The sequence below is a fragment of the Schistocerca cancellata genome, chromosome 5 (assembly GCF_023864275.1).
Source record: "Schistocerca cancellata isolate TAMUIC-IGC-003103 chromosome 5, iqSchCanc2.1, whole genome shotgun sequence".
Lineage (NCBI taxonomy): Eukaryota > Metazoa > Arthropoda > Insecta > Orthoptera > Acrididae > Schistocerca > Schistocerca cancellata.
In genome coordinates, this window is record NC_064630.1 from 192231669 (window position 1) to 192254998 (window position 23330).

The 23330-nt window shown below is 37.2% G+C and overlaps 1 protein-coding gene across 1 annotated transcript in view; it reads left to right on the top strand.

Annotated features, from left to right (window-relative positions):
* The first annotated feature begins 8011 nt into the window (after positions 1-8011).
* Positions 8012-23330, top strand: part of LOC126188431 (calcium-transporting ATPase PAT1-like) — a 71048-nt gene continuing 55729 nt past the window's right edge. The window contains exons 1-3 of the mRNA XM_049930035.1: positions 8012-8058; positions 8137-8315; positions 8412-8761. Coding sequence (XP_049785992.1) covers positions 8012-8058; positions 8137-8315; positions 8412-8761 — 576 coding nt within the window. The remainder of the gene's footprint in view (positions 8059-8136; positions 8316-8411; positions 8762-23330) is intronic.

The window sequence follows — 23330 nt, forward strand, 5'->3', positions numbered from 1 at the left end:
TTTAAACTTCTCTCATTTCCACATATGTGGCAGTAATGACTGTAACGTTCTACCGTACCAATGCCAATCAGTCTCACTTGAGTCATATTCCTCCATATACCAATTTGTATGAACTTCATCACACAAACTATCCCCATCTATACTGTTTATTTCAGCCCTCTCTAAATTTTCTGTTAGTTCTTCCACACATTTTGTCAATTTACTACCCACAGCATGCACAACTTTACTGTTTTTCCCCTCCAAAATATCGACGCTTGCAGCTTCAACAAAATTACACATCAATTCACTGTTAAACACTTTATCTTCCTGAAATAATACATCAATGCCTAAACCATCATCACAAAAAATATTCATCTCAGCAATATTATCTGCTGATACACCATTTAAATCACTATATAAATTCACATCAGAAACCTTACTTCCCTCTGTTGACAAATTAACTTTACATGAATCGTACACAACTTTATCCCCCACTGGTACATTACACAAATTGCTGCTACCTAGTCTTACAATTTTGGGACTTCCAGACTTCCTACATTCCGGTGTGATTGGAAAAAATCAGCACACACTGCCATTTCTACACACTTTTCATCCAGATTAACCCCCAATCCTACTTTATGTACATTCTCACATTCAGACTTTGACAAATGTTTTAGATCCACACATTCATCATTAAGTTTTGCCATCATTTGTGACTAGAAACACATAAATTCCTTCCTCCAAAGTATCAGTACCAGTAGCTTTTACACCATTGCTTTTACATCATTACACAAATTACCATTACTCTGTTCCTTTAAACAGAAATCATCTACCTATACCGATACATTTTTTACTTCAACTGCTGACGAGACCAATGCTAAGCCTCCATTAGTAACACTGATGCTTTCTGCCAAAACACTATCACTTCACTTGCAGCTGGTGAGACCAAAGCTAAACCTATTTCACTAACATCGACTTGCTACTACAACACCTTCCTTACTGCAATTGCTACTACTTGCTAATACCTCTTCAGAACTCTCCACACAATTTGCTTTACAAAATTCATCTCCTTTTTAATTTCTTTTTGAACCACTTAATCTTTCCATTCATCACATTCACACACTCATTCATTACACATTCATTGCTTACATCATTCCCTGCAAATTTATTCCCATTACTTAAATCTCTCACAAATCTGTACTTCCACCATTTGCACCTGCTTTTATTGAAAGAGACATATATACAGCCTTCCTCTTTAATATACTCCACATTACATATTTGTTACCTTTTTCCAAACCTATCAACATTTCTACCATTACCATTATCTCCAGTCCTTTTCATCACCTGTTCAGATCACCATCCCTGGACCTGACATATGGCGAACATCAGTTTCCTGACTGGTTGTTACGTGATTGCACTTCGCGTGAATTGTCCCTTCAAATCTGCGTTCTTCACTTTGGTCCCATTCATGGAAGTTATCACACATGTTTGTTGTCCGACCATTCTGCTCATTCCAGCTACTGTTTCCCCGAGAATTCCTTTGATTTCTCTCACAATTATTATTTTGTTGATGATTATTTGGATTCCCATTTTGATAACTACCATCCCGTTTACTCTGATTTGAACTTCAAAGCCCTCTCTAATTTACCTACAAATTCTATAAATTCATCCATGGAATCACATGGACTATGGACAAGATCCCACTGCAAATTTTTGTGTAATCGCCTTTTTAACATGGTGATTTCTGTTAAACCCCCAATGGATGTTTCACATGCATAAGCTTGCCAAGTTTGCACTTGCAAAAATCTCTCATCACCCTATTAATGCACCTGTAACTCGTCCCATTTAAGAATTCATTTCAGATCCATGTCTGTCTTGCCTCGCTCCAAAATTTATTCAAAAAACACTTTGAGCTCTTTGTATGATTCGCACGAACTACATTTAATGTTTGCCCAAGACTGTGAGTCTCCCTCCAAATGCCGTTTTAACATATTTTATTTTCGCTTCATCCAACATACTGTGAACAAAAGCATGCCTACATGCAGCTAAGAAATTTACTGGGTGATATCTTCCATCATCTGTGTAATGTTTCTCAGATCTGGTATTTGCCCAAAGGATATTTATAACTGGCATGGCCTGTTGGGAGGCTAATGAATTGCATTTGTTTTTTAAATTAATTTTCACTAGTAATATTGGACTCTATTTTATCTTTAATTTTGCCCACATCTTTTCTCACTCTCACCTGCACAATTGGCAATGTTACTAATTGCTAAATTTATGTTACTTTTATGAGGATCTTGCACTTTTATGCAGTTGCTTACCTTGCCCCCAAGTTCCGTATGTATCTTATCCATTTTTTCCCCAACATCTTTTTCCATTGATTTGATTTTGGATTTTACTATTACATTTTTGTCTGTAATTTTCCCCCTATCCACTGAGACACATTTTAATTTATCATCAATTGCTATTTTAAGGTTATCTGTAATTTTTTCAACTTCTTCTTTCATAGCAGAACCTATTTCAATTTGCATTGTACCCATATCAGTCCAAATTGTATCCATAACTGATCGAAATGTACTGATATTCTTTGCCATTGTATTATTTCCCAATCCCTGGCTCATTTACGTTAAGCGAGACATCATATCTCCCCCACATTCATTCCCCTTGCCTGAATTCCTGCTAGTTACACTTTCGTGCTCTGATTTAGGACTAACTGGCTCACTTCTGTTTTCAGAATTACACATACTAGGTGTCTGTTTTATTTTCTGAGATCTGTAAGTGGAGCTTGAACTTCAAAGTTAAACACTATCTCACTATTTGTGCTGGTTAGCACACTGGACTCACATTCGGGAGGATGACGGATCAATCCCGTGTCCGGCCATCCTGATTTAGGTTTTCTGTGATTTTCCTAAATTGCTCCAGGCAAATGCCAGGATGGTTCCTTTGAAAGGGCATGGCCGACTTCCTTCCCTCTCCTTCCCTAATCCAATGAGACCGATGCCCTCGCTGTTTGGTCTCTTCCCCCAATCCAATCCAACTATTTGTGCAGGCACTTATCTGATCTGAGATGGTTCCCCCTGCCAAGGTGATGCCATCAGTTGTAGTGGAAGTCAACACTGAAGACTGCCGTGGAGTACTTGAAGACACTGCCATTTTACTGCTGTTGATCTGCTTCCACCACTGGAGAAGTCGCCTGATGTAACTGTAACTGATGCCGGTCACTGCATGTTCCATCTGTCTCTGATACTGCTGTCCACTAAACGCACTAACTGCTACTGTTCCCTGCACTCAACTTATTTAGAATCTGTGCCCCCACATGAATTGCCTTTAACGTGATAGATTAGGACCTCTATCGATAGCATGTGTTAATTGTGAAAATTACTACGTAATTTCACTATTTCCAGAAACCTACTTGTGTGTGTGTGTATGTGTGTGTGTGTGTGTGTGTGGGGGGGGGGGGGGGGGGGGGGAAGGAAGAACGATCTCTCACTGTGTTTTGAGAGAGTTTCACCCTACAGACTGGTATGCTGAATAACAAAGAGCAAAGGAATTACCACTTTGCAGGACACAAATCCAGGACGACAAACCTCCAATTGTGGGCTTTCAAATAAAAAATGCAGTGTGGTGGCCCTCAACTATGTACCCTCAGACTCAGATTTGAAATATTAAAAGTTTCAGCTGGTTTTGTTGAATATACACATAAATCGAATGGTCAAAGGTTCATATCACTCGGCAATTGCAAATTTTGAACATAACATAGAATTATAAATGAAAGATTGCAATTAAATAATTTCTGCAGCTACTATTTTTAACAACTTTAAATGCTGAGACCAATAGCAGAAGTACCTTTAAGAATGCCATTTATTACTGCAAACACTTATTGGTGTCAATGGTCCAGGAATTACGTAAAATATAAGTTGAATAATAGCGAACCAATAGATTCCTAGTTCACATAATTAGTTATGAACAACTACATAGCTCACAAAATATTCAATTATAAATACATACTACATCTTCACTGCAGAAGCCATGTAAATCTCACAAGCACAGGTCGGACTACGAAAGATTTCTATCTCCCGTGACCATGCACAAACTGCTCCACTCTCCAAGTAGTTCCTGCGACTGTCCATTGCTGCTTCCTGTCTAGCACCCTCTGTTCTGTGTGACCCAATGCTCCTCCCCCACCTCCATACAGTCTCCCCATTAACGAATGCTGTGATTGGCTAGAGTGCTCCCGCCATTTCTCCAAGCCAACCCACACTCACAAACATATTGAAACACATACGAAATACTTGATTTACATTTAAATAACTTGAAATTAAATATCCCTATGGCTGGACGATAAACACTCTCTAACACACATTATTAAATACATAAACAAATCAAATAAACATATATCAAAGGAATAGAAACCAAAAGTAGGCCATTAGCCTAATGTCTCTGAGCTTTCTAAAACACAGTAAATATTTGACCAATTTCTTCATGAATAGTATATATCAGATATAAACAAAGACATACATGAATAAATATATTTATAAGCATGCTGCTAATGTTTTTTTGTGTCATTGTGGAATACTTATGGCCTGACGCTATTAATAGTAATCAGCCACTTTGACCTCCAATAATGCACGTACTATTCAAGTTACATGCCTGTAATTCACACTAATTTAGGTTTACACTAATAGCTTTCTAAAGACACATTGATTGACAAAATCAGATGAACCATTTAGATTTTGGAAATTTATTGTTGAGTGTTACTTGCATAATTTACAGTCAGATACTAAACTTTAAAATAATAAAGATAATGAAAATCTGATTACACCATCAGAATTGTCGTGCAAATAATGGTAATGTGCATGTTTCTTTTTGAGGTATCGTGATTCCTCTGGCTACTATTAATTTCTATGTGAACTGTGAAATGTCTGCCATTATGATTTCATGAAGTCCACCATCTTTGGCACTCCTGCCATACAAATCTCTTTCATAGACACAAAGCACCTTTGACACAGTGTCAACATGGTATTCCCAGTGACACAGTCAGTCTGGACCATGCACTGGGGCTACCCCTCTTGCTCTGGCCAATGTCCGGCACCACATGGCCGCCGACAAGCCATGGCCTGCCGAGAGCCCCCCATGTGGCCACGCCAACTCCGAACTTGGAATATTTTCAGGGTGCCACAACTTGCTCATTACCGGTATAATACTCTACACACAGCTGTTTTATTATCTTTCCTCTTTGTTTCTGAGGCTGTACACACATCAACAGCCCCTTTCTCCATTTCATTTACTTTGTCTTTCTTCAGGATACTACTCTGCATTGTTAGTCAATGCAAAAATGTCATGTGCCAACACTTTTCTTCACAAGCACCACAGGAGAGGGCCAAGGATTCTCTGAAGGTTCAGTGATGTCATCTTGCAGTATTTCTCCACCCCCTCCTGGGTTATCCATCATTCAGTCATTGGAACTCTATAAGAGCACTGGCTGATTGGTGGATGATTCCCAGTGTTGATAAGGTGTTTTAGCATGGGATGTCTTTTCTCCACTTCAGATTTGAAAGCATCCAAGAATTGACACATAGCAGCTATCACGCATAGATCATAGATACTGTTCCTGTTTTCTGGCCAGATCCTATTGGCAGTTCAATAACAGTCAGCCCCCCCCCCCCCCCCTCCCCCATGTATAACCACTTCTTCTTCATGACCATTATAATTCTTATATTCATTGCTGGCATGGAACTTTCCTTTGTGAGTCTGAGTAGCTGTTTAAATTCAGCAAAAGCTTCTTAGTTCAACTGAGCATCTCAACTGATGATGACCTGAACTTGCCTCATTGATGATAGAGGGATAACAATGTCTTCAGTGGCAAATGAATCCAAGAGCAATTTTGTTATGTGAAGTTGTTGGAATAGCTTCATGAATATGGAGCTCTGATCTTATGATAACTGCAAGAAATCCCATCTGAGAGTAACACCATGAAAAATTTGAAGGGCTGTGTTCTGTTATTAATAGCTATTTCTCCATTTCATATTTCATCAGCTGGACATATATTTCATTTGTAAAATTCAGTACAATTCCTTTTGTATCATGGAATACAGTCTTTCTTAGGTGGGAATGATGAACATTCAACATCACAGAAAAAGAAGCCTTGAGATGATCAGTGCTCAAACTAGTTGGGCATTGATGAGACTTCCTGTTATCTCAGTAGCTGTTGTCCATGAAGAATTTTCATCTGTGGTGACCTTGCCTCTCTTAGTTTTCCTGAACTGGTGGCCTCACCTTGTTTAATTCTCCTGAATTCAGACGACAGGCAAGTAGCTGGTACCCAATTATCTCTTCCCACAAATCAGCTATGATTGTTGGCAGTGCTTGCCATGTTGTCATTTGTTGGGGCAGTTGGGGGGTGGGGGATGGTAGAGGAACATCACAAGTTATGCTTATCCAAAAAGTAGATACATGGGGGCAGAAGAAGTTATTACATGTACAAATATAAAATTTGTGCTGCACGAAACTGCAACTCATTTATTGTCGTTCTTCATCAGTGTAAAGCTATTTCATGGTATTAGAAAGCCCACATTTTATTTGAGTGCACCACTTGCTTGCTTGAAATGGGAGTCCATTTTGTGGTAGGTAACAGAAATTTTATGATTTTAAATTTTGTATTTAAGTTTCGATACTGTAGTCACAAATGATGGTTCTATGTGGCGTGCTCACATGTATCCAATCTACACAAAGTTTACATCCTTCCTAAATAAGAAAGACCATAAACACTGTTTATAGAACCATGTTAAGATTTTGCAGCAAATAACCGATAAGAAAGGTATTTTTTTAGTTCTTACTATCTTTTCACTAAGATCTGACATACAGCAAAATAACAGAAATACATTCAATATTTACCTATATACTGCACTGTGAACCTTTATATGTATGCCCATACATATAGTATCTACAGGACTATATACCTAGATGTTACTTGCTTGCTTACTCACTGTCACTCCTCATAACAAAACTATTGACATGTGAGTACAGCTGTTGATAATAGCTAGTACATGGAATATTTAGTCTCCAGCTGCAGCTTGTTCCTTGTTAATGTACATTTTTCCTTGTCAGCATCACAGAAGATTCTATTCCATAATAAGATCTTCTCCCAGGCACCATTTTCTCAGAACTCCGCATGTGGGAACTAGCATTACAGTATGTCCTTGGTTCTCACCACCCACCTGGCCTTAATTTATAATTTCTTGCATCTCAGCTTTTCTTCACTGTTATTTACGCTTTGCTTCATTCTGTTGTAGTATTCTACATCTTTTATTGCCTTTCCCATCTATTTCTCACTGCCCCCTCCAACCTCTGTTACGTACAATTCACTTAGCTTCTCACTGTTATTAACTTGTGCACAATGTTTCAGTAGTAATCTTGTCTTGCAAATTACCCTGTATTCCACCTTTAAGCTCCCAGGTTTTCAAATCTTGTCCAATGCAGTCCTCAATAGTCAGTCTTTACTTCTCATCCCATACAGTAAGTCTCCCCTGACCTGTGGTTGTGGGTGACTTTCCCAAAATGTACCTCTTTTCCTAGACCTCTCTAGTCCTTTTCCTCCACCATTCTTTCTTCACCTTCAACTCTTCTACCTGAAGAAGGAGCCACTGGCTCCAAAAGCTTGCCAATCACAACAGTTTTTTATATGTGTGTTCTGCCACCACCTAGTGAGTAGATCATTTTATCCATCCAATTAAATAAGAACTCGGGTACACAGTAAACAAAGGGTAAATGTATGAATAGTCTCCAGGTTTGGTGACTAATCAAAACAAATTGTTGCTTTTCCACTATAACAGGAAACAACTTCAGACCTTCATTATTAAAACTTGTAGTCAGACTCTTATGAAATCATTTACTTTTCTTTATCTTGATATTTATTGAAACTAAGCATAGCATCATCTTTAAAGCAACTGATAAATTCCTTAAACTTCCCCACTAACTAGTGCTGCAGAGGTTTGTTGTCCATTTGCTTCGAAGTGCAGTTTGCACAACAAGAATGGACATTCAAGATGTTCATCACAAATGTGGCTACCCACATGTGCTGTAATTACTTTGATTTCTATTTTAGTGCCAGTTTTTCAAAACGACTGTGTTTTCTTCTGTTATTATACTATTATTCAGCGATTTCATTGCGTATCACTGTTTCAAATTTTTGAAAAATCTTTCTTCTATTTCCTACGTGTTTGAAAGTGAAGATATCAGATTGATTATACAAAGTTTTGCTAAGAAATTGTTTTCCTATTTCATCTGTGTTGGAAGAAAAGGACATGTTACTGACTTTATTTGTGTTGTGTGTGTTAGTGAGACAACTGGGGAATATGTTCAACAATAATATTTTATGTAAAATGTTATGTAAAACTACAGAATTCCATGCATTTTTCCTTATGCTGAATTAGTTTTCCTGCACTTCACAATTTATGTTTATGAAATAGAAATGTGTATTTGTGATAGAGCAATTAATTTGCACAATGTAATTAATTTTGTTTTGCTTATTTCTTCACTAACTGAAACAGAGCGATCCTTGCTGGGGGACAAGAAATGGACACACCCATGGGCTGATGAAATTGGAGTAATAATTGGTATTCTGCTTATTATCTTGTTTTCTGCGATGATGGATTACATCAAGTATAGCCATGTAGCTCAGATCCATGATGTCATAGAAAAAATTCACAGAATCAGAGTTATACGGGGTGGTAAGGAAAGTATCTTGTCTACTGCAGAGGTGGTTGTTGGAGATCTCTGTCTGGTAAGTTAAACATTGATTTATCCAGTCTTTGACACTTTTTTTGTTCTCTTCTGATGATGATTGGATTACATTTTCAACACTTTTGTGCATCTCTTTTGTTTGCATAAATTGTAAGATGCTACCACAAATATTTAGTTTTCCATATTTACCTATGTGAAAAGAAAGGAAAGTAACAATCAGAAATTTGCTTATTTTCCAAAAAGGTGGATAGCTGTACCATGCACTGTTGTATTTAATCAGCATTGTATTAGATATATTTTTATGGAGTTTATGTGCCAGTGTGGTACTATTTTAATTTTCTTCCACATTTTTTATTTTATTGTCATTGTACCATTACACCAGTAGACAGTGTCAGATACATAGTACAATGCAATGATATCTTAAAAAGTACATTACAGTATTTTGTTATAATTAATAAATTACTTTACATCCTAGAATGGGTGGGCATTGTTGTTTGAATGCTTGTTCAGGTAGATCTTGTACAGTCTGTGAAAGCTTATTAAGTAATCTGTGCCCCATGAATGGTTGCTTGCTTTTCTCAGTTTGTTGTATGGAGCAAAAATGTACACATTCTCAACTTTTCGTTTGGTAACTTCTTTGCATAAGTTAGAATAAAGTCCACAAGTTTATTACCATCATGACTTTTTGTTCACAAAACAGGAGTTTACAGTGGAGCCTTATGGAAAGAACCATAATTATCCGAAAATCTTTCTTCTGCAATAATAAATTGTAAGGAAGACAATACCCATGAGATCATTAGGAATTCTGCCATTGCAAATAATGACATAAATAAGTGATTAAAAGCTATTTTTAATAATTTCGTCTTGTTATAAATATAAGTGTTACTGCATTACTGTAAGTGTTAATGTTGTGTGCAATAAGGTAATGCAGATTGAAGAAAACATTTTCCTTACTGCACCAACAGTCATAATTTCATTACTGATTTCACATATGAGGATCATGTGGTAACACTATGTTATGGAGAGTGCTCAAATGAAAAGCTGCAAAATGTCATAACAATCAATCTGGTTGAAATTTGCTTAGGCAGCTTTGGATACCAAAGTGAGACATCTAGGGATGTGGACACAGTGTTGTCATCTCCCTGTAAAATATTAAAAACCTATGCCCTCAGCATTCAAGGTGATGCTCACCATTTTTTTAACATCTGAGGTTCAGTACTCATTGAATTCCTAGAGCAAGGAAAAAACATTAACTGACATGTGCTGTGAGACACTCCATAGCCTATGCAAGTCTGTCAAGACCATATGGCCTGGGCTACTCATGGAATGATGATTCTGCTCCACAGTAACATGTGTCAAAGGTCATACAAAGTATGAAGGGCAAGTAAAAGAGGGAGCACCTTGAGCATTCACTGTTCAGTCCAGATACGTTGCTCTGCAACTTCCATATGTTTGGTCTGCTGAAAACATCTCAAAGGGAACAGCTTCAACTTGGATGGCAAACTGGAGAACACAGTGGAGGATGAGCTCCTATTACAACCACAGGAACTCTGGGAACAGGAAATCCTTCAGCTCATGAAACAGTGGGATATTTATGCTCAGTCCTCTGTTGATTACATTTGAATAGAGACTTCAGTTATACCTACAGTGTTGTTTCATGCCTTTTATTTTGAACAAAACCCTCATAAAGTTCTTTTTCATTGATGTTGTTGTATCTAGTGTTAAAATCAGTCAGTAATGTGTGATGAGTAAAAACGTTACCACAGATTAGTTCAACTGTAGACTGTGATTTCAATGGGGCCATTATAATAGGGAAGAGAATGGAGTGATCACTGGGGCTCTTTCATGGAATTGTAGGTTATGTCAGAAAGACTGTTAAATCAAGGAACAGGAGCTGATGATTATGCCTTTCAGGCAGAGATCAAAAACATGAAATTTGAATTATGACTGTTGAAGTGGGAAGAAGAGAAGGGGCGCTTGGAAAAGGTGGCAAGCAAAGGGCAAATGGGAAAATTTTTTCATCAAATTAAAAATTTATTTGAGGTAGGTTTCATGTGTACCAGAATTAGAGGAGGAAAATGCTCATGCAGATGCAGAGATAAATAGGGTGCACTGGAAAATGCTAAGAAACTTACACAAAAGTTGCATGCAAAACAGAAGAGGAAAAGGAGAATTTTGTTCCTACAGGAAAAATTAGGTGCACAGTACCACATCAAAAGTTTTGTGAAACCAAATGCTTGTCTTAGCTAGGTAAAAGAAAACTTAGAACAAACAAGTAGGTGCCGATAGTTGGGGGAGATGGAAAGCATGGCTGATAATGAAAAATACAAACTAGGATTAGCTAGTGAGCACATAAGAATAGGTTTTGTGGGTGTTCTGTGGTTCCATGACCAGCCCTATGCTAACTCCAATGTATAGTGAGAAACACGGGAGGGCATCGCCAGATTGATGCAAAATTTGATATTAGTGCTGTTCCCATAGTTGCTATAAAAAGTTGCTATAGGAAATCTCATTGCCTACACCAGTACAGGAGGAGTAAGGACAAGTTAGTGGATTATTTGCAGAAAACGTAAGGGTGGGGGTAGGGGGGAGGGGCACCAGCCTGTGTCTGTTTATGTGCGGTTGGATATGTGTGTAAGTGCAAGTGTATACCTGTCCTTTTTCCCCCCTAATGTAAGTCTGTCTGTTCCCAGTATTGCAGTATTGGAATGACTCCTTACTCTCTCCCTTAAAACCCACATCCTTTCATCTTTCCTGATGAAGCAACCTTGGGTTGCGAAAGCTTGAAATTTGTGTGTGTGTTTGTGTGGTTGCTATAGGAAATCTCATTGCCTACACCAGTCCAGGAGGAGTAAGGACAAGTTAGTGGATTATTTGCAGAAAACGTAATTGTGTCTATCTACCAGCACTTTCTCGTTTGTTAAGTCTCAGCATCTTTGTTTTTTATATATCTTTTTACCATGTGGAATGTTTCCCTCTATTATATTCATAAACTTGTAAATACTTTGAAATGTCCTATATCCCTGTAAAAAGAGATCTACAGATGAATAAAGTTACTACTGCTACTACTACTACTAGTAGTACTACTACTACTACTAATGGTAAAAGAAGGTGTTCACCATTTCATATTCATTTATTGGAAATCTCTGATTCTGCATTAGTTTAAAAGAATTGAATAGAATAGAATGGAATAAAATATATGCATGTTATCTGCTCCACCAAAATTTGGTGCAGTTTGATGAGTTCTGATTTGGTAGTACTAAAAGAAATTTCAAGAAATCCAGGTTGACATGACATCCTCTTTCAAAATCACATGTTTATTACTGTAACAAAAGCGGTTCTAAAAACTGTTGGAAAACTTACACACCCATGTCTGAATCACCACTCCTTGAATGTATTTGTAATAGTTTCTGCCAATGTCATTCATTATTAGAAACAGGAAAGTTATGGATTACAATAGAAATGTTGCTAGTGTACACACGCTATCAGCATTCAGTTACATATTAACACTTCCGTCTCACATTGTAACATAAAATTTTACATGGCTTTAAGCCTTTAGTATGGAAACTCATAAAATATACCCAATAAAAATATTTTTTTACAAATTTGCACGTATTGTGAAGATTATTAGCTGGAAAATGTTCCTAATATTTCTGTGAGTTTAGTGCACAAATAGAAATGGAATACTAATTTTAGTTCTTACAAAAACTATCCGACAATTACAAAATGAGAGTTGTTTATGTTTTATGTTCAAGTATTTATTAGTAACAGTCAAATAAGTGCAGAGATGTATGCACGCTTGCTAAAATCGGAATGAAACTAATGATAGAATATGAATCAGTACAATAAACTAATCCTAAATGACCAGAGAATTCAAATAAGGCTTAATGATAGAATGTGAATCAGTATAATAAATTGACTTCTAAATGACCAGAGAATTGAAATAAGGCTGTTACAAAATTTTTACAAGCCTGTAAATGTGGCAGCCTGACACCTGACTCCAAAGTATCATAGATGAAAATGAGAATGATACTCTCTCAAAAATAAAACTTCAATCAATTGCCAGAAACATAGTATAAAATTTCCTCAAAAATTACTAGTCACCACAGCATGAAGTTGACTTCAGTGAATGTCAAATGTGACAGGGAGTGTAATATATATATATATATATATATATATATATATATATATAGAGAGAGAGAGAGAGAGAGAGAGAGAGAGAGAGAGAGAGAGACTTACCAAACAAAAGCGCTGGCAGGTCGATAGACACACAAACAAACACAAACATACACACAAAATTCTAGCTTTTGCAACCAACGGTTGCCTCGTCAGGAAAGAGGGAAGGAGAAGGAAAGACAAAAGGATATGTCTTTGCCTTTACAAATGTCTGCTTGTGTCTGTGTGTGTGTAGATGGATATGTGTGTGTGTGCGCAAGTGTACACAACAAACTGTTGCCTCATCAGGAAAGAGGGAAGGAGAGGGAAAGACGAAAGGATGTGGGTTTTAAGGGAGAGGGTAAGGAGAGTCATTCCAGTCCCGGGAGCGGAAAGACTTACCTTATGGGGAAAAAAGCGGGTATACACTCGCACACACACACATATCCATCCACACATATACAGACACAAGCAGACATATTTGGGACTGGAATGACTCCTTACCCTCTCCCTTAAAACCCACATCCTTTCGTCTTTCCCTCTCCTTCCCTCTTTCCTGATGAGGCAACAGTTTGTTGCGAAAGCTTGAATTTTGTGTGTATGTTTGTGTTCGTTTGTGTGTCTGTCGACCTGCCAGCACTCTCATTTGGTAAGTCACATCATCTTTGTTTTTAGGTATATTTTTCCCTCATGGAATGTTTCCTTCTATTATAACCATATATATATATATATATATATATATATATATATATATATATATATATATATATATATATATATATATATATATATATATATATCAAAGACACCAACCACTTTCTCGAACGCCTGGAATCCTTACCCAATCTGTTACCCCCGGAAACCATCCTTGTAACCATTGATGCCACTTCCTTATACACAAATATCCCGCACGTCCAGGGCCTCACTACGATGGAGCACTTCCTTTCACGCCGATCACCTGCCACCCTACCTAAAACCTCTTTCCTCATTACCTTAGCCAGCTTCATCCTGACCCACAACTTCTTCATTTTTGAAGGCCAGACATACCAACAATTAAAGGGAACAGCCATGGGTACCAGGATGGCCCCCTCATACGCCAACCTATTCATGGGTTGCTTAGAGGGAGCCTTCTTGGTTACCCAGGCCTGCCAACCCAAAGTTTGGTACAGATTAATTGATGACATCTTCATGATCTGGACTCACAGTGAAGAAGAATTCCAGAATTTCCTCTCCAACCTCAACTCCTTTGGTTCCATCAGATTCACCTGGTCCTACTCCTAATCCCATGCCACTTTCCTTGAAGTTGACCTCCACCTGTCCAATGGCTAGCTTCACATGTCCATCCACATCAAATCCACCAACAAGCAACAGTACCTCCATTATGACAGCTGCCACCCATTCCACATCAGACGGTCCCTTCCCTACAGCCTAGGTCTTCATGGCATATGAATCTGCTCCAGTCCGGAATCCTTGAACCATTACACCAACAACCTGAAAACAGCTTTCGCATCCTGCAACTACCCTCCCAACCTGGTACAGAAGCAAATAACCAGAGCCACTTCCTCATCCTCTCAAACCCAGAACCTCCCACAGAAGAACCACAAAAGTGCCCCACTTGTGACAGGATACTTTCCGGGACTGGATCAGACTCTGAATGTGGCTCTCCAGCAGGGATACAACTTCCTCAAATCCTGCCCTGAAACGAGATACATCCTTCATGAAATCCTCCCCACTCCACCAAGAGTGTCTTTCCGCCATCCACCTAACCTTCGCAACCTCTTAGTTCATCCCTATGAAATCCCCAAACCACCTTCCCTACCCTCTGGCTCCTACCCTTGTAACTGTCCCCGGTGTAAAACCTATCCCATGCACCCTCCCACCACCACCTACTCCAGTCCTGTAACCCAGAAGGTGTACACGATCAAAGGCAGAGCCATGTGTGAAAGCACTCACATGATTTACCAACTGACCTGCCTACACTGTGACGCATTCTATGTGGGAATGACCAGCAACAAACTGTCCATTCGCATGAATGGACACAGGCAGACAGTGTTTGTTGGTAATGAGGATCACCCTGTGGCTAAACATGCCTTGGTGCACGGCCAGCACATCTTGGCACAGTGTTACACCGTCCGGGTTATCTGGATACTTCCCACTAACACCAACCTATCCGAACTCCAGAGATGGGAACTTGCTCTTCAATATATCCTCTCTTCCCATTATCCACCAGGCCTCAATCTCCACTAATTTCAAGTTGCTGCCACTCATACCTCACCTGTCATTCAACAACATCTTTGCCTCTGCACTTCCGCCTCGACTGACATCTCAGCCCAAACTCTTTGCCTCTGAATATGTCTGCTTGTGTCTGTATATGTGTGGATGGATATGTGTGTGTGTGCGAGTGTATACCCGTCCTTTTTTCCCCCTAGGGTAAGTCTTTCCACTCCCGGGATTGGAATGACTCCTTACCCTCTCCCTTAAAACCCACACCCTTTCGTCTTTCCCTCTCCTTCCCTCTTTCCTGACGAAGCAACCGTTGGTTGTGAAAGCTAGAATTTTGTGTGTATGTTTGTGTTTGTTTGTGTGTCTATCGACGTGCCAGCACTTTCGTTTGGTAAGTCACATCATCTTTGTTTTTAGATATATTTTTCCCACGTGGAATGTGGAGAAAGATGATGTGACTTACCAAACGAAAGCGCTGGCAGGTTGATAGACACACAAACAAACACAAACATAGACACAAAATTCAAGCTTTTGCAACCAACGGTTGCTTCATCAGGAAAGAGGGATATATACCATCTTCCATATGAAATTTTATAACTGTTGATAAAGCTGATGCAATTTTATGCATACATTTCTTAAGAGTGTCCCGACTAAGACCATCATATCCTACTGCATGGGAATTCTTTAAGGTACTCACTATTTTAATTATTTCTTATTTAATAATAATAATTTAATTATGAAGCATGCACAGTATATATATCTACAGTTTGGTTTTGAATGGTCTAATGAGGATAATTAGGATGAATTGGTTTCAGCAGGAATAAATTTCTTTCAGCAAAAAGTTACTGTACAATATAAAGTATGTCAGGATATGTGAGAAATATGAAAATATTAGAAAATCATACTTATGATCAGCTCATATGTGGAGACAGCAGGAATTTATGTAACAGCAGAAATAAAGAAAGAGAGGACTCTTGAATACATGGTTTATTACCATTTTTTGTAACATATAAAAGGTTTTAGTGCTCACTGCAGTTACTTAGGAAAGATTAACACTTGGTGAAAGGTAACATATTATGGCCGTTCAGGCATCAGTGAAATGAACATAAGTTAAATGCAATTGCCTACAATAACGCTTCAAACAATAAAGAAAGGTACATATGTGTATTGTCCTTCAGCCCTGAGTTTAATATAATATGATGGTATGCAGTGTAATGTTTTTAACAATCATTATTTTGTCTGTTGTGTAATGAGAGCAAAGTTTGCATGTAGTACTAGGACTTGTTAACATGGAAGTGTTAGCCTCTAGATTCATTTTTTGTATATAAGTACCAAAGTAAATGTTCATTTTTTAGTTAATTGAGTAATGAAGCAAGTAAAGAAGAAGGATATAAGGTAGTAATAATGCATCAACAAAATAATGAAGTAAAGTAATGAGAAATGTGTTAGGCAGACAACCAATGGTTAGGGAGCCTGACCTCGCGTTAGGATAATTTTCTGTTGGAAATGCTCTCCTTTAGCTAACAAGGTTGGAACCTAAAATGTATGTTGTATCTCACAGGTATGATGCAGTGTTCAGATGCATATGGTTTTCATGTAATACAACATTTTGGTGAGTGAGGCAACATATTAGTTTTGGTAAGTAGTTTATGACAAAATGGAAAGCTGCCTGAAAGAGTACTAGCTTGATTAAATACTTATATACTGCCACATATTTGGTTTGACATGCTATTGAAATAACAGTTACACTTATTTCTGCAAGGTGAAAATATAGTGCTGTAGGGAGTGAGACTGAAATGTTTCATGGTTAGATGCTATGATCCTTCAGCACCCATTGCCCACCCTATGGCTCCTACCTGCTGTAAGACTTGCCCTATGAATCCTCCTACCACCAACTACCTGCCCTGTAAAGGGCAAAACATATGCTATCAAGAGCAGAGTCACCTGTGAAAAGAAACATGTAGTGTCCATTCTGTTATGTAAACATCATTCAGCATTTTACATTCATATGACTACCACCAAGGTGTTATGGAAATAGACAGAGGGTGTATACTGGCACCACACAAGATCCTGTTGCCTAGCATGCTCTGCAACGTGACAGTCATGACTTCAGTGCCCATTTCACCATACATGTCATCTGGATCCTTCTGCCAGACACCAGTTTCTCAGAACTTTGCAAGAGAGAACTGGCATTACAACAAGTCCTTGGTCCTTGCCACCAAGCTGTCCTTAAATTTATGTTAATTTCTTTGGTCTCAGTATTTCTTCACAGTAACTATTCTTTGCTTCATAACTGTTTGTCATGAATGCTGATTTGAAGATGGCACCAGCAATGAGACATACTGATGTTGGGCTTGGATCTGTTCTGAGGCCCCATGACCAGCCTCATATAAACTCTTTTGTTAGATGACTTAATTTAGAGGTGGAACAGCTGCCTTGATCATTTATGGGTTCTCATATTGGTGTGGGTCCTGTTGATTCAGTCAGTAGGTGGGACTGTCTAGGCTAATAGCAAATAACTTAAGGGAGAGGGGCACTATTACAAGTGGTAAAGTACCAGTGGTTGCAAGTAACACAACAACAGATTTTTTAGGGTAGGGAGGGCAGAAACAAAAGATGTCAGCACACAGGCTGAAAATGACATCCAAATTGATAGAACAGGCAGCCAGAAAGCAAATTTTAATGTACACAGTTCATGCTAATAGTCCCTGATTGAAACCAGAGATTTTCAAAAATTGACAGTAAAATTAGATTGATTCAGCCAGTGCACAAAATCAGTTACACTTATTGCATCAGAATATCCAAAGAATAAGGGGTAAGCTTAATGAGTTGCTTATTTGTGATTAAGAATTAAAAGTTGGGCAAGCCAGTTAATATAATCTGCCTCTCTGAACATCATGTGACCACTGATATAAATATGTTACATGTTACGGGTTTCAAGTTAGCTTCTTACACCTGTAGAGAAAATATGGAGAAGGGAGAGTTGCCACATTTGTCAGAAACTGTTTTGATTTCAACAATATTGTTATTAATAAATTTTGCTGAGAGCAGCACTTAGAAACATGTGCAACAGAAGTAGTATTTTGTAATAAGACCTTTATAGTAGTAAGTATGTACTGAGCACCTTCAGGAAACTTTAACCTCTTCATAAAAATCTAGTAGCACTGTTATCCCAAGTAAAAAACAAGGAATTAGTGGTTGCTGGTGATTATAATGTGGATTTATTGAAAAGCTCTGTCAGTGAGCTATTATCACAATCATCAACACTGGCATTCAATACAATTCCTACTGTGAACTTCACAACTGGTGATTGTAAATGCTCTGAGATTGATACTGATAATATCTTTGTAGACAAATCTAGGAAAAAAATCTCATGTCATGAAACCAATAGTAAATGGGCTATCTGGTCATGACCTGCAGCATTTTGTGTTAAATGTTGAAACTTGTCAGGATAAAACATCTATTGAACCTCAGTACATGGGGTAATAAATCAGTCAAAAATTGAGAATTTTAAGAGATTGCTCAAAGACATTAACTGGATAGATGTTTGCAATACTTCTGACTCAATGGAAAATACAAAGCATACATTAATAAAGTTACTTCCTCTTTTGAAAATTGTTTTCCCCTGAAGGTAAATCAAACAGAAGTCTAAAAATAAATTATGGACTACACAAGGAATAAATATATCATTTGGAACCAAAGGTGACTGCATCTACTGTCTAGAACAGCTATGATGCTGGCATTATAATTCATTACAAAGAATACTGCAAAACATTGAAGCAAATAAGTCATAATCTAAGCAGCTTTATTATGAGAAAAAGATAATTACACCAGGCTGTATGGAATATAGTGAAGATGAGACAGATGGGGCCACAAAGGAAGAGAAACAGATAGCTTTAAAAATAAATGAGACATTGGTAATAAGTAAATTTAGTTGCAAACCTCTTTTCTGTTACTGACAGCTTGGGGTTATCAGGTTCAGTAAACAGTGCAGTTGAGTATCTGAGACCAGTCTTTACAAATAACTTCAGTAAAATGGAAATGACACTGATGTCTCCCAAAAAAGTAGCATCCATCATAAAATCCTTAAAATCTATGTATTCTAGTGGTTATGATAACATACGAAGTCAATCAAAGAGTGCTAGTGCGAGTTTAGTTCTGTCTTAAGTTATTTGTGTAATCAATCTCTTATCATCATAGCATTGCCAGCCTGGCTAAAATATGCTGAAGTTAAGCCTCTTTATAACAATCTGTGTGCTGTCACAATACATTAAACACCACTGATGACTGCAAGAAAGATGGACAACCCATCCCACAACTGTTCACTGAACACGTCCTGTTAACTGTGGTGCTGCACATAGAAAATGGAGTAGCTGACAATGGCTGCAGTCAGTAGAAGCCTGATACATTCCAGATGCTGTTGACAGGCTCCAAGCAGAACTACTGCTAGTAATATTAATGTACAGTAGTGAAGGGTGTGTGAGGTATAACTATATGAATTGAACCTAAGTGGAAGCCATGGCCATTCTATTTGCTATACACTGATCACATCAGCCATGCTTTGGAACAAGCTACCAAGTAAGTCACTTGTAATCTACCCATCCCTTCTTTGTTGTCACTACTGTCTGCAATGGTGATGTCTTTTCATAAGATACAAGAGGAGTAAGATTTACAATAAACTTTCTACTTATTTTTCTTGCACAGTTGGCTCCAGTTCTTCATTCTTGAAGCTGAAATTTTATTATTTCAGGTTCTCATACTCCATTTGATCTAAATAAATTGAAGAATGTCTGTGCAGAATTTTTGTTTATTCAATGTTCATTTGCATCACATTTTACTATATCAAACCGTCTTTTGAATTTTTGCATTAACAAAGCTGAAATTACATAGTTCATCCAAACTACAACAATATGTTATATCACATATGAGGCATGCCTATTGTTACTTTACTCTGCAGTATTAACAATATTCCGAAGGGTTTTCAATTTTTCTAGACAAAAGAATTTCTGTTAGTTTAGATTATTATTTTATAAATGAATCCAGAAATAAACATAATAAACAGTACTAGATTGTATAATTAATAATATAAATTTTAAGTGTGCAAAATTCTTTTGTAATTTCAAATGTTTCTAAAAAATAATTTTAACTGTACATTCAGAGCTAGTACATATCAATTGTAACAATGAAAACAAAGTAATTCATTTTCATAAATTTCAACTTGAAATATAGCAAATTATATGAAACTTTTCAGAAAAATGGTTGAGATAATATCGATTCCAGATTCCAAGTTTGTTTTGTTTGCCGATGATACAAACATTGCAATAAATAGCAAATCAAGTGTAGTCTTAGAAAGATCAGCCAATAAAATATTTGTGGACATTAATCACTGGTTCCTAGCCAATTCTTTGTCACTAAACTTTGAAAAAACACACTACATGCAGTTCAGAACTTGTAAGGGGTGTCCCAAGAGTATATGTCTAACATACGATGACAAGAAGATAGAAGAAGTGGACAGTGTTAAATTCTTGGGGTTACAGCTTGATAATAAATTCAACTGGGAGGAGCACACCACAGAACTGCTGAAGCATCTTAACAAATCTCTGTTTGCAATGCGAATTTTTTCAGACATAGGGTATATAAAAATGAAAAAGCTGGCATACTATGCTTACTTTCATTCCATAATGTCATATGGGATTATTTTTTGGGGTAATTCATCAAGCCAAGCTAAAGTTTTCCAGGCACAAAAACGTGCAGTAAGAATTATATGTGGTGTGAACTCAAGAACATCCTGCAGAAGCCTGTTTAGGGAACTAGGGATACTAACTACAGCTTCCCAATATATTTATTCCTTAATGAAATTTGTCATTAAAAATATATCACTTTTTCAAACCAACAGCTCAATTCATGGAATCAATACTAGAAATAAGAATAATCTTCACAAGGATTTAAAGTCACTTAGTCTTGTACAAAAAGGTATGCATTATTCAGGAACACACATTTTCAATAACTTGCCAGCAGCCATAAAAAGCTTAACAACCAATGAAATTCAGTTTAAGAGAAGCCTAAAGGATTTATTGGTGGCCAACTCCTTCTACTCCATTGATGAATTTCTTAGTAAAACCAACTGATTTGTATATAAGTACAACATAACTTCTGCACAATTTCAGTGCAGTAATGTATTCACTGAAAATTTGTGTGTGTGTGTGTGTGTGTGTGTGTGTGTGTGTGTGTGTGTGTGTGTGTGTGTGTGTGTGGTTGTGTGTAAGTATAATCTAACTTCTGCACCATTTCAGTGCAGTAATGTGTTCATTGTAAATAAGTATTATAGTAGTTGTATTACATGTTTATTACCTTATAAATAAATAAAAAACTTTTTTATTTTAAATTCAGTGCATTAGTATTTGTAAAATGACTCTTAGTGTTCATTAAAAAATGACGATCAGTCCACTTGGGACCTGTGGAATGGTACATTAGCTTATTTGTTTTAGTTGTAAATATTTGTCATGTATTGTTGTTTTTCTGACATGTTCCACATCCTGGAGGACCTCCTCACTACGGATCAATTGGAATGAAAGTAAATCTAATCTAAAAATCTAATCGACATAACCAAAATTCAAAAAATATTTCTGGTATTGACTACTTCTGTTGAAGAAAAGTAATTAGAGAAGGATGTCCCTTACACTCTGCACTAACATCAAAATGCTACACAGCTGCTGGCTGCAAGTGTAAAACAAACACCAGAGATGTTGTAAACATCTCAGGTGATGTTATCTTGTGACTATAATATCAATCACATTGGAATCGACCAATTCACACAAATATCTGGATATCACACTACATGGGTATATGAAGTGGAAGTGTGTGGGACTCATATCAGATAGGACTAGCAGAGGGATGTCGAACATATACAGAGAAGAGCAGTACAATCAATCACAGGTTTGTTTGATCCACGGTAGAGTGTCACAGAGGTACTGAAGAAACTGAACTGGAAGAATCTTAAAGATATTTGTAAAATATCCCAAAAAAGTCTGTTAAGAAAGTTTCAAGAACTGGATTTAAATGATGATTCTAGGAATGTACTACAATCCTCTGTGTATCACTCACATAGGGATCGTGAGGATAAGATTAGAATAATTACTGCATGTACAGAGGCCTCCAAACAACCATTCTTCCTGTGCTCCATACATGAATGTAATGAGAAGAAACCATAGTGACTGGTACAATGGAATGTACTCTGTGCCATGCACCTTATAGTCGTTTGCGGAGTATAGATGTAGATGTATATATAGAACAAAATACATCCATACACCACAGTGGATATGAATAGAAGTTTAGGTGTCCTTGGTATTGATCTTGGTCAAATACAACTGTGAAACATGCAGGTTTGATTAACATATGCGTTTATGTTCAAGAGGTTACAGACTCACAACAAAGATGTGGCTAATGTTTTATTGTAAGTAGTAACATGAAATTATTGAATAAATTCTGATTCATTCTCATTTTTATGTATCTTTGTATAGTTAAGTAGTGGTGATATGGCTGCTCTTAAATAACCACCATGTACAATGGAACACACGGTCTTTTGCTGTGGATCTTTCATCTTTGGTCATTCATCATTAGTTTTTGTGGTTGAATGGTAAAACTTGTAAATTTCAGAACACTGATTTCAGTCTGAAGTTGTTTTAGTGAGTGAAGAGCTCCTGTGTGCTTGAAACTTTTCTTTCATTCATTTATTCTTGCATCTGTGAATTTGTAAATCTTTGCTACTTTTAACTGATTTAAGTTGTGTTATTATTTTGGACAGAGTTGCTTGGACTAGCTTTAATGGTTATGAAGTTTAGATTCACCTGGAAAGACAGAGTTCATGCTAACAAATATTGAGAGGTTTTTATGATTTTTGTGAGGTTATTTTACTGTTGTGTGTATTTATTTAGCACATGCCGTTAGCTGTGAATGCTCCATTGCATGAAGTGATTATGACTTTGCCTTGCTGTTTAAATACTGACCAGTTACTCACAGACTTTATTTATACTTGGCACTATTCACATACATTGTGCATTTCTGAAATAAATAAATGTATAGATCAAATTACAAAAGAGTCTGGTTTAGGCAGTATTATTATCCTCCTGGGTTTTGACCAACAATTACAACCTCAGTTCAACTGCTTACTTTACCAATATTTATCCCACTAATTTGTCTCATTACTATTATAAGATTTTGTTTGAATATTA